At 43.8% G+C, this 17085-nt stretch overlaps 1 protein-coding gene across 5 annotated transcripts in view; it reads left to right on the top strand.

Moving 5' to 3' along the window:
* Positions 1-17085, top strand: part of VPS13B (vacuolar protein sorting 13 homolog B) — a 988099-nt gene that overhangs the window by 656228 nt on the left and 314786 nt on the right. For all 5 annotated transcript variants that reach the window (XM_044295329.1, XM_044295331.1, XM_044295327.1 and 2 more), the window contains 2 exons: positions 2857-2980; positions 6319-6462. In XM_044295329.1, the coding sequence (XP_044151264.1) occupies positions 2857-2980; positions 6319-6462 (268 nt within the window). The remainder of the gene's footprint in view (positions 1-2856; positions 2981-6318; positions 6463-17085) is intronic.

The following is a 17085-nucleotide window of genomic DNA, read 5'->3' as shown; positions in this document are numbered from 1 at the left end:
GTCTTAAGTTTATTATGGCTTTTTGCACACGACAGATCATCTTCAATCTCTGTTCAGTATTTTCTGCTCCGATAAACATGACATATGACATGCTCCACCTAGTGGTAGTAGCATCGAAGGCAACACTACGAACATGATAATCGGGAAGGAAACCTGGCCCAAGTCCTTATTACTTGTATTCTGTTCATAGACAGTTATTTGTTGCACTTGTAAATACTTCAGGGGTTTCCATTTGCGGTGATTGTACAGATCTGATTGAGTGGGGGGAACCTCTGGATGCACCTGCTTCCCTTGTAATGTTCTTGTATAATCCTTCTTCCACGTAATACATGCAGTGATGTTTTTATTTTACCAGATCATATAATTTATGTTGAGTATGGAATTCTTTCCTAGTAATATTAATAACTTTGACTCTTTTATCTTTTTATTTTTGGCTTGGAATGCTTTTCTCATGAAAATCCTTCTTGTCTCCATTTCCACTTGGATTTCCATCCTACAAGCATTATGTCTGAGGAGACTTGGCATTGCATGCCGTTCAGACCCCCTTCACTCCCTTATAAATTTTGAGAGAACATGTTCAGATACATATGAAAGAAAATACCTTTGTAGCAAGTCCAGATGACAAAGTGCGCTTCTATCTTTTAATTATTTTTTTATTATTTCTAGGATTTTATAACATATGTGTGTGTGTGTGTGTGTGTGTGTGTATATATATATATATATATATATATATATATATATATATAATGGGGGGATTTGCTCTGGTAGACAGGTTAGCGGACGCAGTATAGAGCCAAGGAACCAGGTTGTAAATCAAACTTCAGTGTTTTATTTACACTCAGCAGAAACAACAGTCTTGGTGCTTGTTCACACACAGCAAAAACAAAACAATGTTCACCTGGAATCCTAGGTGTCGGTTCACACCTGGCTGATGCTCAGCCACAGAACAGTTCACTGGCAGGCTTCCAGGCGGCCTGCACGCCTGTTTGCAGCCTTCAGCCCAGAGGCTCCACAGCTTCACTGTCAGATGGAGACTGCTGGCTGGGTTTTTATATCCCAACCAAAACCCGGCCTGGAGCGTGGGGAGCAGCAACCCACCCTGCACTTTGGCTGCTCCCAATAAGAGCTGTCCCAGATCGGCTCTACAGCCATACTAACTTACAAATAGTGTCAGTCACACAAATTACCGGCTCTTACCTTACCGAGGCCAGGAATCTTGGTGACACTTATATCTATATTTATTTATTTATATATATTTTTTCTTTGCTTTTCATATTGTTTTTGGATTCAGGGGATACTATGTTGTTTTTTTGGATAAGAATGCTTACATATTACATAGCACACATGTTACATAACACACAACTTCTGTCCATGTGCCCCTGCTGAGGATTGGTTTGATTGCATGGCGGCCCATTCCTTTTATTGCATGTCATGTTATGCTACATTTCACCTGCAGCATCCACTGCAAGATAAAAATTTGGCTCTCCCAAGTGTTAGCTGCTGAACTTGCAGCCAGCATCAGTTCGGGTGAATGGGGCTGAGTTGTACATGTACATTGATATTTACTGCCCCTGGCTTCTTCTCGTTATCCAGATGCGGATTCCTTGGTATAAGGCTTTATTGTAAAATGTATCAGTTTGATCAGAATTCACATTAAGTGAGCATTTATGAGCAGAGAGAGAGGCTACAAACAGCTCATCTAATGAAATTAGCACTGAATGGGACAGAGCAGCCTGCAATGTATTTGAAAACATGCAGGTTGCAAAATGAAATGGTTGATATGTGCAATAAAAAACCATAAAAAAAAGTTTTTATAACAAGAAAGGTTCACAAAAGTGTCTTCAAAGGGGTTATCCCATGATTAATAAAAAAAAAGGAAAATCAGACATCATATAGTACATAGCCCTGTACCTCACATGGGTCCAGAGATCTCCCCATTCATTGCTCTGCTAGATATATTTCTATATATATATATAAGAGCTATAACTTGTTAATTGTTATGTCTATATAGCTTTATGAGGGCTTTTTTTTTTGCAGGACAAGTTGTAGTTTATAATGTCCCCATTTTGGGGTACACACACCCTTCTGATTAACTTTTAACTCTTTCTGGGAGGGAGATGGGGAAAAACAGCAATACTGCCTCTGCGTTTTTACGTTATAAATTCTATGGTGTTTATTTTTCGGTATAAATAACATAATATATTTATTCTCTGGGTCATTATGATTACAGTGATACCAAATACATATAGTTGTTTTTCCGTTTTACAACTTTTTTGCAATAAAACCAATTTTTTACGAAAAGAAGATAAAAATGTTTTTGCATTGCCGCTTCCCAAGACCCATAACTTTTTCTTTTTCTTTCTATGGAGTCGTGTGAGGACTTGATTTTTGCGGGACAACTTGTATTTTTCATTGTTTTTTTTCTAAGGCCCCTTAGTGACCGCCGTGAAAAGGCAAAAGGATGGTCAATAAGGGGTTAAGCTGACAGCTCAAGGGGAGTGTCTTTTCTCCTGTAGCTAAGAGGGTGTGTCTCAGCTCTCCCTATCACAGCTCAGGAGGCAGTTTAAGGTTGAAACTGAGCATGTGCGGCCATCTCAGTGAGCAGGACAAGGCAATAAGAAAAAAACATAACAGGTAGCGCTATACAGATACTAAATTTTTTATGACATGGAATTACAAAAGTATTCAGATCCAGGTGCTGGTTTAAAAAATTTAGAATATTTTTCTTGGGACAATCCTGAAAAATATTCTACAATATAATGAAACCTACTAGGGGAGAATGGAGGTAAACACAATCTTATGTGTTAGGGTAAACAATGGTTATTACATTTCTTAATGCACCTGCTTCCTTTTCAGTATCAGAAGACATCAAGAACGGCGAGCAATACTGAGCCCAATTCTAACAGACTTCACAGTGCGAGTTACGGCTGCGCCAGCAATCATCTTCAGTAAAGTGTCCCATGACAATCTGCATACTGAGGTGAGAGCACAAATCTGTTGAATAAACTACATGATTAGATACATTTAGAATTTTTAAGAAATCCCACTGCGTCTCCAGTGGAAGTTCACTTGATACCAAATTTCCGCTAATTTTCCATAGCAATTTGTGTTCTCTTCTGTAGTTAATTACTGAACGTGTAGTGGGTGCTTGAATCCAACTTAAAACAGATGTGGTTGGAAAATACACAGTGAGTGACTGTACCCCTGCCTGGGGTAAATGTATAGCTATCCTAAAAGGGGAAAAAAAATAACATAAGGGCAGACTAGACTGTAACTCTGTCAGTAACTTTACTAGGCATCACCTCATATGATATGTCCACTTTCCATTACATTTTTTTCTTCCATTCGTCTAAAATTAAAGCCACTTTGCAAGAATTATATTTGTGTCTATGGCTGCTATGGAGATCTATATATCTCCATAGTAACAGACTACAAACAAACCCTGTGTAGTCTGCTCAGCCAGTCATACTCACTTCTGTTTGTCCTTTACTTCTTCTTAACATACATTTGGTAGATTTGCAAGAAGTACGGTGCAGATGGGAGTATGATTACAGTATTAATCTAAAATCAAACACAATGCAATAGCAGTCTCCGGGTTGCCAACAAGAAATTTTCTTTTTTCTGGACAACTTATCCCAAAATCATAGACAGCCAATAATTTTACTGATAAATTGGAAAACCATAATTCATGTCTATAGGTCAATATATTGATAAGAACCCACTACCAGCATTTATTGTGAGCTGGAGATGATAAATACCACTAAAATAATCTTGGCAAGTACCACCAGCCTCAAAAAAATAACGGACACTTCTATTTTTTTTTTTCACAGACACTGGAAAAAAGTCGCCAATTTTTACAGACTGTCCAGAAATTTCTGGATGGTTGGCAACCCTGAGCAGTCTGCACAGACTATATGAACTTATGTTATGTTCACTGTATAAATACAGTACTTGGCAAATATGTTTTGTTCGAAATCATTTGTGCCCATCCACCATGGCAAGGTGACCTCTTTTGGACAGGAGCCTTACTCTTTTTGATAACTCTTCTTAGACCAATTGGACTCAAATGAACTCAGGGAAAGCAGGTTCCACATACATAAATACTGAACCTACCCCATGATACCTTCTCTGGTGTCATCAAGCTTCCAGTGAATTCAGGGAGAGCAGGCGTCCGCTATATATACTGCACTAATAAAAAGCAGTATAAATGTACCAGTTACTCACCAATCTGAATATCAACTGTAGACACAAAACATTTTTTTAATGAAGACCATTTGCAAAGTCGCTTCATTTTTCATCTTAGATGTAGTGGGAAAGTTGAATAAAAAGTTGTTGTAAAGGTGTAAATGTCCTTTAAAGTTGCATATTAAGCAAATTTTGGGATCGGGTGATAAAATTTATACATACCCTTAGTAAGGGAGTCTCCCAACTGCCCACCAGATGTCAGGGATAATACAGATTAACCATAGTGAATTACAACATGGTCAATTTTTTCTTTTGCCAGGAGATAAGCCACTGATTTAAGGCCCCTTTACACTTGCCGAGTATCGGAATGTAGAAGCATAGGAACGCTTGTTAGTGATTACCTGCCGGGGAAAGGTGCCGCCGATTACCTAATGAACAAACTAAATGCTTGTTCTTCGGGTAATATGATTGTGTGTGCAGGCACCTAAATCATTGTTTGCCGGTGTAACGTTATACTTCCCTACTTCGTGAGATTTCCCTACCCTCGTCACTTCCGGTAGCACCAGACATGACGTGGAAGGTGTGCAGCGCCGCGCAGGTGCACAACGACGGGTTAGGGAAATTTCACAGCAGAGTGCGCATGCGACGGGAGCCTCGGCAGCGGTTAGGGTACGGAAAAATGATGGGCCAGTGCGCAGGAGCGGTGATCGGATAGATGCTCTCAGCTGGACACCCGCCGACACTGCGTATGCGCTGGGAGCCTCACCAGCGGTTAGGGTAGGGAAAAAGTACTGGCCCGTACTTCATTTTTCCGTTCCCTAGCCGCTGGTGAGGCTCCCGGCGCATACGCAGTGTCTGCCGGTGTCCAGCTGAGAACATCCATCCGATCACTGTGCCTGCGCACTGGCCCATCATTTTTCTCTACCCTAACTTCCGGTGAGGCTCCCGACGCATGCGCACTCTGCTGTCAAATTTCCCTAACCCGTTGTTGTGCGTCTGCACGGCGCTGCACACCTCCTCACGTCATGTCCGGTGCGACCGGAAGTGACCAGGGTAGGGAAATCTCACGAAGTAGGGAAGTATAACGTTACACCGGCAGCAGACCGTCCTGTCTAAACACGCTCTGCTGCCAGCAAATAATGATTCTATATGGAGATGAGCAATGGCATTAGCGATCGCTCCTCCCCATACTATGGAGGAGATCTCCGCATGTAATAGGAGCAGTCTCCTTCACTGATAAGCAAGTGCTTGTCGGGAAGGAAAACTTACCGACAGTTGATAAGTCTACTAGTGTAAAAGGACCTTTAAGGATTTTTAAGGAACTTAATACTGAAGACCTATGATCAGGATAGGTCATTAGTATCTGATTGGTGAGGGTCCGACACCCGGGACCCCTGTCGTTCATCTGTTTGAGAAAGCAGTGGCACTCGCAGTAGCATGGTGGCCTTTTCTCTGCTTTTCCTAGACGAAGTGAAGACACTTTCATCGGTCACATAGAAGTGAATGGGCCTGAGCGCAATAAAAAGCACAGCCGCTATACAATTTACAGCGCTGTTCTTGGTGACCTGTGAGAAGTCCGCGGTGCTCACAGTAGCGCCAGTGCCTTCTCAAACAGCTGATTCCCAGGTGTTGGACCCCCACCGATCACATACTCATGACCTATCCAGAGTCTTGGAAAACCCTTTTGAGCCTCCTCATTAATAATAGTTTTTTAAACGTTTGTCCAACCATTCATCTATACGGGCAAACCGATGCAATTACATGGGAAGAATAGCAAACTGCAACAGTTTTAGGGACTGTGGGCTATAGTCCCCATTTCCTTACATGAAGCATTCTTTGCCCTGCCATCGGTATACGTGTTATGTTAACCTTGCAGCTCCACACAGTGTTTGTAGAGGTTCTCCTGCGTATGTGTGATTGCTGCATTTTTGACATGTCTGACTTGGTCAGCAGCGGAACGTATGTATTGGTTACAAATGAAAATAATCTGTGTTAGGAGACTTTGGCACCCGCATGTAGGTATTTCAGGTGCATTTGATTTAAGATATGTTAGACACGGATATTTCTGAGCTTTCTTTGGTCCCCTGAGCTCAAGTAAACACAAATGACATGAGATCTACCTTTTCACCTCAGGATATTTTAGTGTGTGGCCATTCCTTGGAAGTGAACATGACCACAAGCTTGGACTTCTTCCTAAGTGTGGCTCAAGTACAACTCCTGCAACAGCTGCTCAAAGCGAACATGGTCGGATTTGAACAAACAAACATGGACGCCGAGGTAAGATGCGGCAGAGTTAACCCTTGGTTTTCCAGCCAGTTTAAACTGCAAAAGTGCTCTTAAAGGGGGTCATCCGATGGTTAACGTAAACAGAAAAATCAGACATCATATAGTACAGTACAAGACCATCTCTTTATAACAAAGCTACAACCAGCCCCGTGCCTCACCAGAGATCTCCCCATTGTTTGCTACAATTGCTCTGCCAGATTTATTCCAAGCTTACAGCTCAGGGGACGTGTCCTTTCGGCTGAAGCTCTCTCCCTGTCACACAACGGGGATGTGTCCTTTCTGCTGCAGAAACATTGAGTTTTCAATTACACACAATTACCAAAATATTCAGATCCAAGTGCTGGTTTAAAAAAAAAAAAAGTTGAATACCCATCCAGACCACATAGTAAGGAGAATCACATGTTAGGGCTCTTTCACACTTGCGTTCTTTTCTTCCGGCATAGAGTTCCGTCGTCGGGGCTCTATGCCGGAAGAATCCTGATCAGTTTTATCCTAATGCATTCTGAATGGAGAGAAATCCGTTCAGGATGCATCAGGATGTCTTTAGTTCAGGACCGGAACGTTTTTTGGCCGGAGAAAATACCGCAGAATGCTGCGCTTTTTGCTCCGGCCAAAAATCCTGAACACTTGCCGCAAGGCCGGATCCGGAATTAATGCCCATTGAAAGGCATTAATCCGGATCCGTCCTTAAGCTAAACGTCGTTTCGGCGCATTACCGGATCCGACGTTTAGCTTTTTCTGAATGGTTACCATGGCTGCCAGGATGCTAAAGTCCTGGCAGCCATAGTAAAGTGTAGTGGGGAGCGGGGGAGCAGTATACTTACCGTCCGTGCGGCTCCCGGGGCGCTTCAGAGTGACGTCAGGGCGCCCCACGCGCATGGATCACGTGATCGCATGGCACGTCATCCATGCGCATGGGGCGCTCTGACGTCACTCTGGAGTGCCCCAGGAGCCGCACGGACTGTAAGTATACCGCTCCCCGCTCCTACTATGGCAACCAGGACTTTAATAGCGTCCTGGCTGCCATAATAACACTGAACGCATTTTGAAGACGGATCCGTCTTCAAATGCTTTCAGTTCACTTGCGTTTTTCCGGATCCGGCGTGTAATTCCGGCAAATGGAGTACACGCCGGATCCGGACAACGCAAGTGTGAAAGATCCCTTAGACACATTCTATTGGTTAGTTTGTTTGGCTGACAGACATTTCTCACACAATGTCATTTTGTTGCACAGAAGTTTACGGTAGTTTGTTGCACAGAAAGTCATTTTGCTTCACAAAATGCAATGTGAATAAATGGCGTAAAAATATGTTAGTAGGATGCACAGGGTGGTTGATACCCCAAAAAAGGGTGCTCTCAGTTTCGCAGCGTCACCCCACTGCTATAGCCAGTATTAAATTTTAAATGTGGTGCACTCACATAAGCTTGGGGGGTCAGACCAGATGCGTTTCGGGGCTAGAGTATCCCCTTCCTCAGTGAGGAAGGGGATACTCTAGCCCCGAAACGCGTCTGGTCTGACCCCCCAAGCTTATGTGAGTGCACCACATTGAGGACACCAAAGGACGACTCTGGAACCGATCATTATTGTCAGCCGATCTGAAGTCTTTGCCCGGAAGGTTGGTACACGCTACTGGGATCCGAAAGAGGCGAGGTCGCAAGCAGCAACCAAACTGCAAACAGGTGACTAATCACGGCCAATTATAAAGGATCCATCCGACCGCAGCGAATATACCAGGAATAAACTTCGAAAGACGGCAGACACCGGTAAGAGCGTTCTATATCTTTAAAGTGAGATAACGCCAGAACGATTATTGACCCAAAGCGGGACGCCGCTGGGTCAGCTTCAAAACAGATACTCACCTGAGTCTATTTTATCCGCTCTACCATTATGGAAATTATCTAATAACTAGTTTTAAATGCTACATTGCTTGTACGTATCGAGCCACTATACCATCTGAACCATCCACATCAGGGAATTGTATCTATCCCAGTAACTCAACGTTGCTACAGTTACAAACTGGGTTCCCTGCTTCCCATTACTATCCATTGTGTCTGGAGTGTGCTAGCACAAAGCATCAAATCAAATGCGCACTGTCTTCATATTAATTCAAGCGCATTGTACCTAAGGTGTAGGCGGTGAGAGTTTTCTACTGTGCGTTATCACAGCGCCAAAACCAATTACTCTCCACCATACATTAGCTACAATACTCTATAACACGACTTCTTGAAATCGATTGTGACTGTTTTATTACTTTTTTTATTTACTATCTTGTATTGAGGCTGCATGATTTTATAGGGCTTTTTTAGGCTTTTATAACGCTCTTATAATATACTGTAACTTATTGTGGCTGTATTATCCCTTTAAGGTTTTTACTTACCGTATTTATCGGCGTATAACACGCACTTTTTCCCCCTGAAAATAGGGGGCAAATGATGTATGCGTGTTATACGCCGATTAGGGCTGAGAGGCAGGACTGAGCCGGCCGGCACAGCGGAGGGAGGAGGAAGGAGGAGGGAGTCCCTCCCTCCCCACTGTGCGCGGCTGCCGCTGAAGACCAACGAGGACAAAGTAGGAGGAGGAGGGGAGGGACTGTGGCCACTGCGCCACCAATGAATGTGCCGGCCATATCCCACAGGGTCCCCCTCCTCCCCCCCATCATTGGTGGCAGTTTGCAGTTCCGATCGGAGCCCCAGCAGTGTAATGCTGGGGCTCCGATCGGTTACCATGGCAGCCAGGAGTCACGCTACTGAAGCCCTGGCTGCCATGGTATGTTAGTGAGCAGAGAGCAGCGCATTATACTCACGTGCACTGTGGCCGCCGGTCGCTCCTTCTTCTGTCTGTGCGGCGGATTGCTAGTGCTTACAGCATTAGCAATGCGCCGCACAGACCTATGAGAAGGAGCGACCGTCGGCCACAGCGCACGTGAGTATAATGCGCTGCTCTCTGCTCACTAACATACCATGGCAGCCAGGGCTTCAGTAGCGTGACTCCTGGCTGCCATGGTAACCGATCGGAGCCCCAGCATTACACTGCTGGGGCTCCGATCGGAACTGCAAACTGCCACCAATGATGGGGGGAGGAGGGGGACCCTGTGGCCACTGCCACCAATGATTAATACTGGGGAGGGAGGGGGGGGGTTTGCGTTACCAGAGGGGGCAGATCAGAGGCTTTATTTGAAATTTTATTTTTTTTCCTGAAATTTCCCTCTTAAAAGGAAGGTGCGTGTTATACGCCTGTGCGTGTTATACGCCGATAAATACGGTATTTTCCCTACATTTTTAATACTATTGGGATGATCTACTGATCTACTACTACAATCAATAAAGATTTATTTACCAAATATCCTAGGTGTGCTCAGGTTTTTCATTTAAAATGTGAATAAATGGCGCCTCATATATTTTTGCTGTTAAAATTTTATGACAGGCGCCATAATAAGTCCTATAATGTACTTGTCACAGTGGCACAACTTTAGATCTAGTTGGAAGCCAAGATTCTCGGTGAATCGAGCCATCCAAGAACCAATAGTAATAGCAGTAGGTGTTTGGAAGGTCAGACCTTATATTCAGGTGCTTTACAAAAAGCCAATTTGACGATGTTGGGAAAGTTCCACTGAACACGTGTATATCTGCGTTTTACTACGGTAATATTTATTCCGTTGCAGAGATCTGCTGTGAAATATTATTATGACTCTGCTCTCTGCGTCCTCAGAGAACATGTATGGCTTCTTTCCCTATCTTTGTGGTTTTACAGACAGACTGTTCTAGGCTTTGTATGTCCCCTGTCTGTATGTGAATCTCCAAAATTAAATCTCTGTGTCCTATATAAAGCCCCATTGTTATGGAGCATTACTCCAGCTTCCTTTGTTTTTTTCCCAGTTTCATAGCACCAACTAAAGTAATCACATGTGAAGCATAAACTGTCATTTGTCATCCAGAAGAATGAGCCTTTAAAGGGCATCTGTCAGCAGTTTTGTACCTCTGACACTGACTGACCTGTTACATGTGCACTTGGCAGCTGAAGGCATCTGTGTTGGTCCCATCTTCATATGTGCCCGCATCGCTGAGATTTTTTTTTAAATATATGCAAGTGAGCTTCTCGGAGCAATGGGGGCGTTACCGTTACACCTAGAGGCCCTGCTCTCTCTGATTGACTTTAGGAGAAGTCAGGGCCAGGTGTGATCACGTTTTCACTGTGCAGGGCTCTGCTTCATTTAGGAGATGCACGGAACAATGGAACAATAGTGCATGGAGGTGTTTGCCCCCGGGGGGGGGGGGGGGGGGATCGCTTGTGTTTTTGTCAACATTTCTATCCCGTCATCCAGAAGCCAATGTGAATAATCTCAGTAGTTAACCTAGAGGGACAGATCTTAATAGACGTATGTGTGGTTATTTTATTGCAAACAAATGTGAAGACCGTATAAGGGATGAGCGGCATGAAAACAAGCGCTTGCTTTGAGACGCTCTGTTTGTTATGCTAGCAGAAGTCTTTACCAAATACAGTATATGGAGGCCCAGATGCCATCTGGGACGTCTCCTTGATGCTTTCTGCTCCTAATTGCCCCCACATTTACAGTGCACCAAAGGTCACATCTCTCAGTGAGTTGAAGCGAGGGCGTTCAATAATATATATACGCTTATTTCTTGATGTAATAATTCCATGGGGCTGGAACCAGGAGCACAGAGGGCTCGTAGCATGCCCTGCACACACTAACCATCACATTACTCTTTACTGGCCTCATTCGGAATCTGGCAAGTGCATAAAGCAATACACGTAAGATATTAGAGGTTGGTATTTATGGAGCACTATGACTAATACTGTGGTTTTTTTGGACCCCACCCATTACCCCTGATGTCCTACAGATGGGTAGTCATTCATTATTTTTTTCCTGTAACCTAAAGTTGAGAAGTTCCAGAAAAATTCCATCATAAATGTACTCCCAGCTTGGACTGCAGGTTAGGCTTGCCATGCTTAGTTCAAGGCTGTGCACGGGACGTCTTGGTTGAGGCTACTTTCACACTTGCGTTTGGGGTTCCGCTTGTGAGATCCGTTTGAGGGCTCTCACAAGCGGCCCCAAACGGATCCGTACATCCCCAATGCATTCTGAATGGATAAGGATCTGCTCAGAATGCATCAGTTTGGCTCCGTTCCGCCTCCATTCCGCTCAGGAGGCGGACACCAAAACGCTGCCTGCAGCGTTTTGGTGTCCGCCTGGCCGTGCGGAGCCAAACGGATCCGTCCTGAGTTACAATGTTAGTCAATGGGGACGGATCCGTTTGACGTTGACACAATATGGTGCAATTGCAAACTGATCCGTCCCCCATTGACGGATCCGTCTGACTAACAATTAGACTTATACTTTTTTCAGAAATATAATGCAGACGGATCCGTTCTGAACGGATACCATCATAGGAGCGGATCCGTCTGTGCGGACACCAGACGCATCCGCACCGAACGCAAGTGTGAAAGTAGCCTTAGACTCCAGGACTAATGAGCTGGGGCTAAAGCACGAACCTTGGTCATTACATATTTTGTAAAGGAGATCATCTAAATGAAGCAATTCCAAAGTTTTGTCCCATGCTTAATTATTTTTATATTACTCTGCCGTACAGTGTCGTACCTAGAAATGCCTGGGCCCCACAGCAAATTTTTTAATCCCCCCTTCCTCCAGCAACTTCTTCGCAACCCCCTCCTCTCATCAAGATTGTGCTCTCAGATGAGGCCCAGAAGCCGCTCGGTCCGTTTCCTACAGTGTCAATGTATATAATGTCATTGTGTAAATCTGACAATAACATCTTTTAGTCCTCATCCTGGGTGGGCCCCTTCTGAGATTGGGTCCCAAAGCAGCCGCTTCCCCTATAGCTACGCCCCAGATGCCCGGTAGCGCAGAGATTTCATATTTGCTTTTCTCAGGTAGCTTTTCAGCTATAAGCAATTATGGCGGCAGATCAGGAATAACCACAGGTAAGCTGCCATTGCTCAACCACTGTCTCCCGAGTCTCTGCTCCTTGGTTTGCTGGCTTCTCATCTAAACTCATTGGCAAAAAAATAATAAAATAATAACGCACCAAGTAGGAGTTGTTGGAATCAAATGAAACTTTCTATGTGTGACTGTAATGGTGATGTGTGTAAGTGATTGCAATATTGGAGCAAAATGATAAGTTTATTAGGGGAAAATGTACAATTGAAAGCAGGCTTTAGGACCCTGTTGGCTCGCCTCTAGCCTTGGATACAAGATGGGATACGGTTGGGAATGGATCCTGCGGCACATGTAGATCCTGCACACTCATAGGTTGCCAAAGCTGGCTTCCCAGTTGGTCCCATAAATGTTCGAATGGTGATAAATCTAGCGACTGGCAGACCACGTAGATGTTAAAGGGGTTGTCCGGGCTTTTTGATATTGATGACCTCTCCTCAGATCGGTGAGGGTGCTGGGTGTCAGAGCACCGTTTTTTGTCCGGCCACCTCTCGGCATGTTTGCCGTGCTGTGGCCGGATCTCCGGCTGGTCCCCATGATTGTGAATGGGGTCGGGGCGGATTTCCAGCAGCACACGTGTGCAAAAGGTAGTACTTTGCTGGAACAGCCTGCCGGAAAAGCCTAACGCCAGTGTGAAAGTAGCATTAGTTTAGTAAGGTTTACTGGAACGATATAACCCATTTTATGTGGCCTGATTAATGGTTGCTACATCTGTAGCCTACATGGTGACTTGTCACATGTGGCTCATGGTAAAATAACAAAACATGGCAAAACAACCTCAATGTTCATGACCGTAAACGAGCCAGCAGAATTGTTTGCGGCATTCAGAAGGTTGCATAATTTCCGCCTGACTGAATGTCACCTTGTAGCCCCGGCCTAGGGGTCATCGGTGCATCCCCGTCTCAAGCAATAGAGCAGGACTACTGTTTGTATGCATGTGTATATTATTTTCATATGATCAACATGTAGCAACATAACAGCAGACAAATGCAGACCATTCTGTTTTAATTATGACCAATATGTTTTACATTTAATGCATAATGTAATATGAAATGAAAGGATGTGTCATGTAAAGCTGAGGTCATTTATTATTTTATTTTTTTAATTTGATGCACGTTACAAAAAAAAAAAAAAAAAAAGACATAGTAAAATAGTTTTGAATAGTTTTGTGTGTTTTTTGCTGGCATGTTTAGCTACATCTGGCAATCGGAGCTGCAGAGCCAGCTTGGATCCCGGAGCCAAGTATACTTTGGCTGTATTGTAGTAGAAAAACGAAAACATTAAACAGCGCTGACATATGATGAAAGCTGCTGTGCCACTTTCAACCTCTTCCCTGCGTGTTTTTTTGCTATTGTTTTTCAGAGATTATTATGTTGCATATTGGGGCAGATCAGAATTCTGCAGAGCTTTTGAAATGGGAGTAATATCTGAAATCCTATAAAGAGATGTGTGAGTGGAAACAGAATATTTTACTTAATGAAATTTGAGACAATGCCGGAGACATTGCAAGGGTGGGATTTACTAAAGGGCACATCTGTGCCTTCTGGAGCCTGAATAGAAAGATTGCTCCGATTGGTCTAGAACGCCTCCGGCTAGTTCAGATCCCAGGCCGTGCACAAGTTGCATTTGGGCCTGTCCCAGGCTTGATAATGCTACTGTAACTTATTGGTTGTTCTGGATTTCAAGGTCTGCTTCTTCCTATTTTTAAAATATTGGACTATGGAGAATTTTTGTTTGCGTTGTAGAGATAAAATCATTAAAGGGCATCTGTCAGCAGTTTTGTACCTATGACACTGGCTGACCTGTTACATGTGCGCTTGATAACTGAAGGCATCTGTGTTGGTCCCATGTTCATATGTCCCTGCATTGCTGAGAAAAATAAAGTTTTAATATATGCAAATGAGACTCTAGGAGCAACAGGGGCGTTGCCATTACACCTAGAGGCTCTGCTGTCTCTTTAACTGCTGCGCCCTCTGCACTTTGATTGACAGGGCGAGGTGTCATAATATTTTCACTGCCTGGCCTTGTCAGTCAAAGTAGAGCAGACACGGCTGATAGGCCGTCATCAGCTGTTCGGTGGGGGGCCGACACCAGGGAGCACCATGACCTTTTCACTGCTTACCCTAAGCCCCTTGACTGACGTGGCCAAATGAATGGGACTGAACTGCGCCTAGGTCACGTGATCAATGGTCGTGACATTACTGGGCTAGGGTAATCAGCGAGAAGGCTGTGGTGCTCACAGGAGTGCCATCCCTTCTCAAGCAGCTGATATATGGACATCCCAGGTGTCGGACCCCTTACCGATCCGATCTTGACCTACCCAGAGGATAGTTCATCAGTTACAAGTAGTGGGATAACCCCTTTAAAGGGGTTGTGCAGCGATTTATATAAATGACCTATCCTCAGGATAGGTCATCAATATCTGATCGGTGGTGGTCCGACACCCCGCAGTCTCTCTGATCAGCTGTTTAAAGAGGAGACGGTGCTCCATGCGAGCGTCACTTCCTGTTCATTACCCTGCACTTCATCGCTCCAGAGGAGAAAACGCATAGAGTAAAGACCAGGAAGTGGAGCCCGCATGGATCACAGCCTCCTCTGATATTGATAACCTATCCTGAGGATAGGTCAACATAAATCACTGCACAACCTCTTTAACATTAACCCCCTTCTCTGCTCTAGACCACAAGGAAATGTAAGATTAAAGGGGCTATCTGATGTCTAAAATACCCCCCCTAATGTCTAAGCCCCTTGTATGGATTATACTTACCTTCTCTCCAGCACCCGTATTGCTCTGGGTCCCTGCACGGCCGCCGCTGCATCTTCCTCCGTAGCTCGGATCCAAATATCCCGCGACAGGGGGAGGTGGGTGCAGCCAATAGCAGGCTGCGATGGTGATCCGCCTCAAGGGGGCTTGTCCCCGTTGCGGCCTGCTATTGGCTGCTTCCGCTGTCGCCGAATGTTTTGATCTGAGAGATGAGGAAGATGCAGCGGCGGCCGTGCAGGGAAGCAGAGCGACGAGGGTGCTGGGGTCCAGGTAAGTATAATCCATACAAGGGGCTCGGACATTGGGGGTGATATTTTTGATGTCGGATAACCCCTTTAACTTTTTCTCTGCCTTAGACCAATGAAGAATTTACATTTAACTAGGAATTTAAAATTTATATGGAAAACTGAAAATCTGAAATAGTGAGCATGGGGTCCCTGCTTTTCTTTTTTTGCTGAGAGCCGCCAATTTCTAGTTATGTTTGTCACCAGTCTTTTAAATCAGAGAGAGTCTGTAAAAATAGGGAACTTGGACAATTTCTGTAAAAAACAAAACAAAAAACTAGTTGAGCCTTTGATTAATTTCAAGTTGAGGAGCTTTTACAGGTTGAAGTGAACGTGATTATCATCATTTTACAAGTCGCAGTAAGTGCTGCTGATGAACTAATTTCAGTACGTTTGCTGTGATGTACATGGTGTCTTTATGATTTACTTTTGGTTTACAATTAGTCTGTAAAACGGTTGGATGTCGAGAAAAAGCAGGTTACTAACCCTGAGTCTGGTGAATTAACTATAATAAGTATTGGTTTTTCCACCTATCGTAAGTACTATTTCTCTTGTGCAGCTTACCATTGGGTGAGCTGTGTTGTTTTTCCTAGCGATCAGGAGGTTCCTTGGAGGTCTCCAGCACAGGAGAACTGATGGATGTGCATCGGTATGGAGGTCAGAGCCATGAACTGAGAGAGCTACGCTCATTCAACTTAGCTCTGGCCCAGTCTAGTTGTGACTGAAAATTGTTACCAAAATATATAGAACATGTAGGTGGTCTCTGTTGAATAAGCCCCAGACAAACGTGCACGGTAGGACCTAATTGAAATTTAATTGTAAAGGTCACGGCCTGAATTTTTACAGGCGCTAGGCTTGTAACCCAGAGGTCACACAATTCTGTGTTCTTTACCTTTTGCTACCAACCAGAATATTTCTCAAAAACGATATTAAGATACATTTTATGTTGAAACAGTCTTTTTGTTTTTCTTCAGCTTTTGTGTGTTTCTTTACAAACTTGGCCTATGATGATAATGTATTGTGTATTATTGTTTTTTATTTTTATTTAATGGTATAAGTTTAAGATTTAAACATAGATTTTTCAAAAGGCAACCAAAAAGCTAAATAAATATAAGAGGTCTGAAGTCATAAAGAGGTATTAAACTGTCACAAATAATAATACAGGAAGATAATGCTCTAATAGTCAACTTCGGTACTTTTGTACCTACAAACAAAAATATCACAAATGTGTTACTTAAAAACAGATTTTTTTTAAATAGTTGCATGCAAAATTGAAGAAGAAAATGTTCTGGATGATGCAGTTTGTGGTTATTAAGTATTATGCATAAATATTGTTTGGAGAGACATTTAGACATTTGTACGTTTTCTCCAACCACGGATCCATGGTTTGAAAAACTATTGCTAGATGTTCTTTCACCTTGGCAAGGATTCAGTACTCTGGCCAACCTTGTATCTTGATACCCTAGCCATGGCAAAGTGGGTTGTTGGTGCGCCTACGCCCGACACAACAGCCAAGGTTCATGCCCCACAGGACATTCATCCCCTTTCCCTCAGCTACCACCCTGTCAGTATCTCTGGGGTTAGATTATTC

The sequence above is a fragment of the Bufo gargarizans genome, chromosome 5, assembly GCF_014858855.1.
Source record: "Bufo gargarizans isolate SCDJY-AF-19 chromosome 5, ASM1485885v1, whole genome shotgun sequence".
In the NCBI taxonomy this organism is placed as follows: domain Eukaryota; kingdom Metazoa; phylum Chordata; class Amphibia; order Anura; family Bufonidae; genus Bufo; species Bufo gargarizans.
This window is presented reverse-complemented; position numbering and strand designations above follow the sequence as displayed.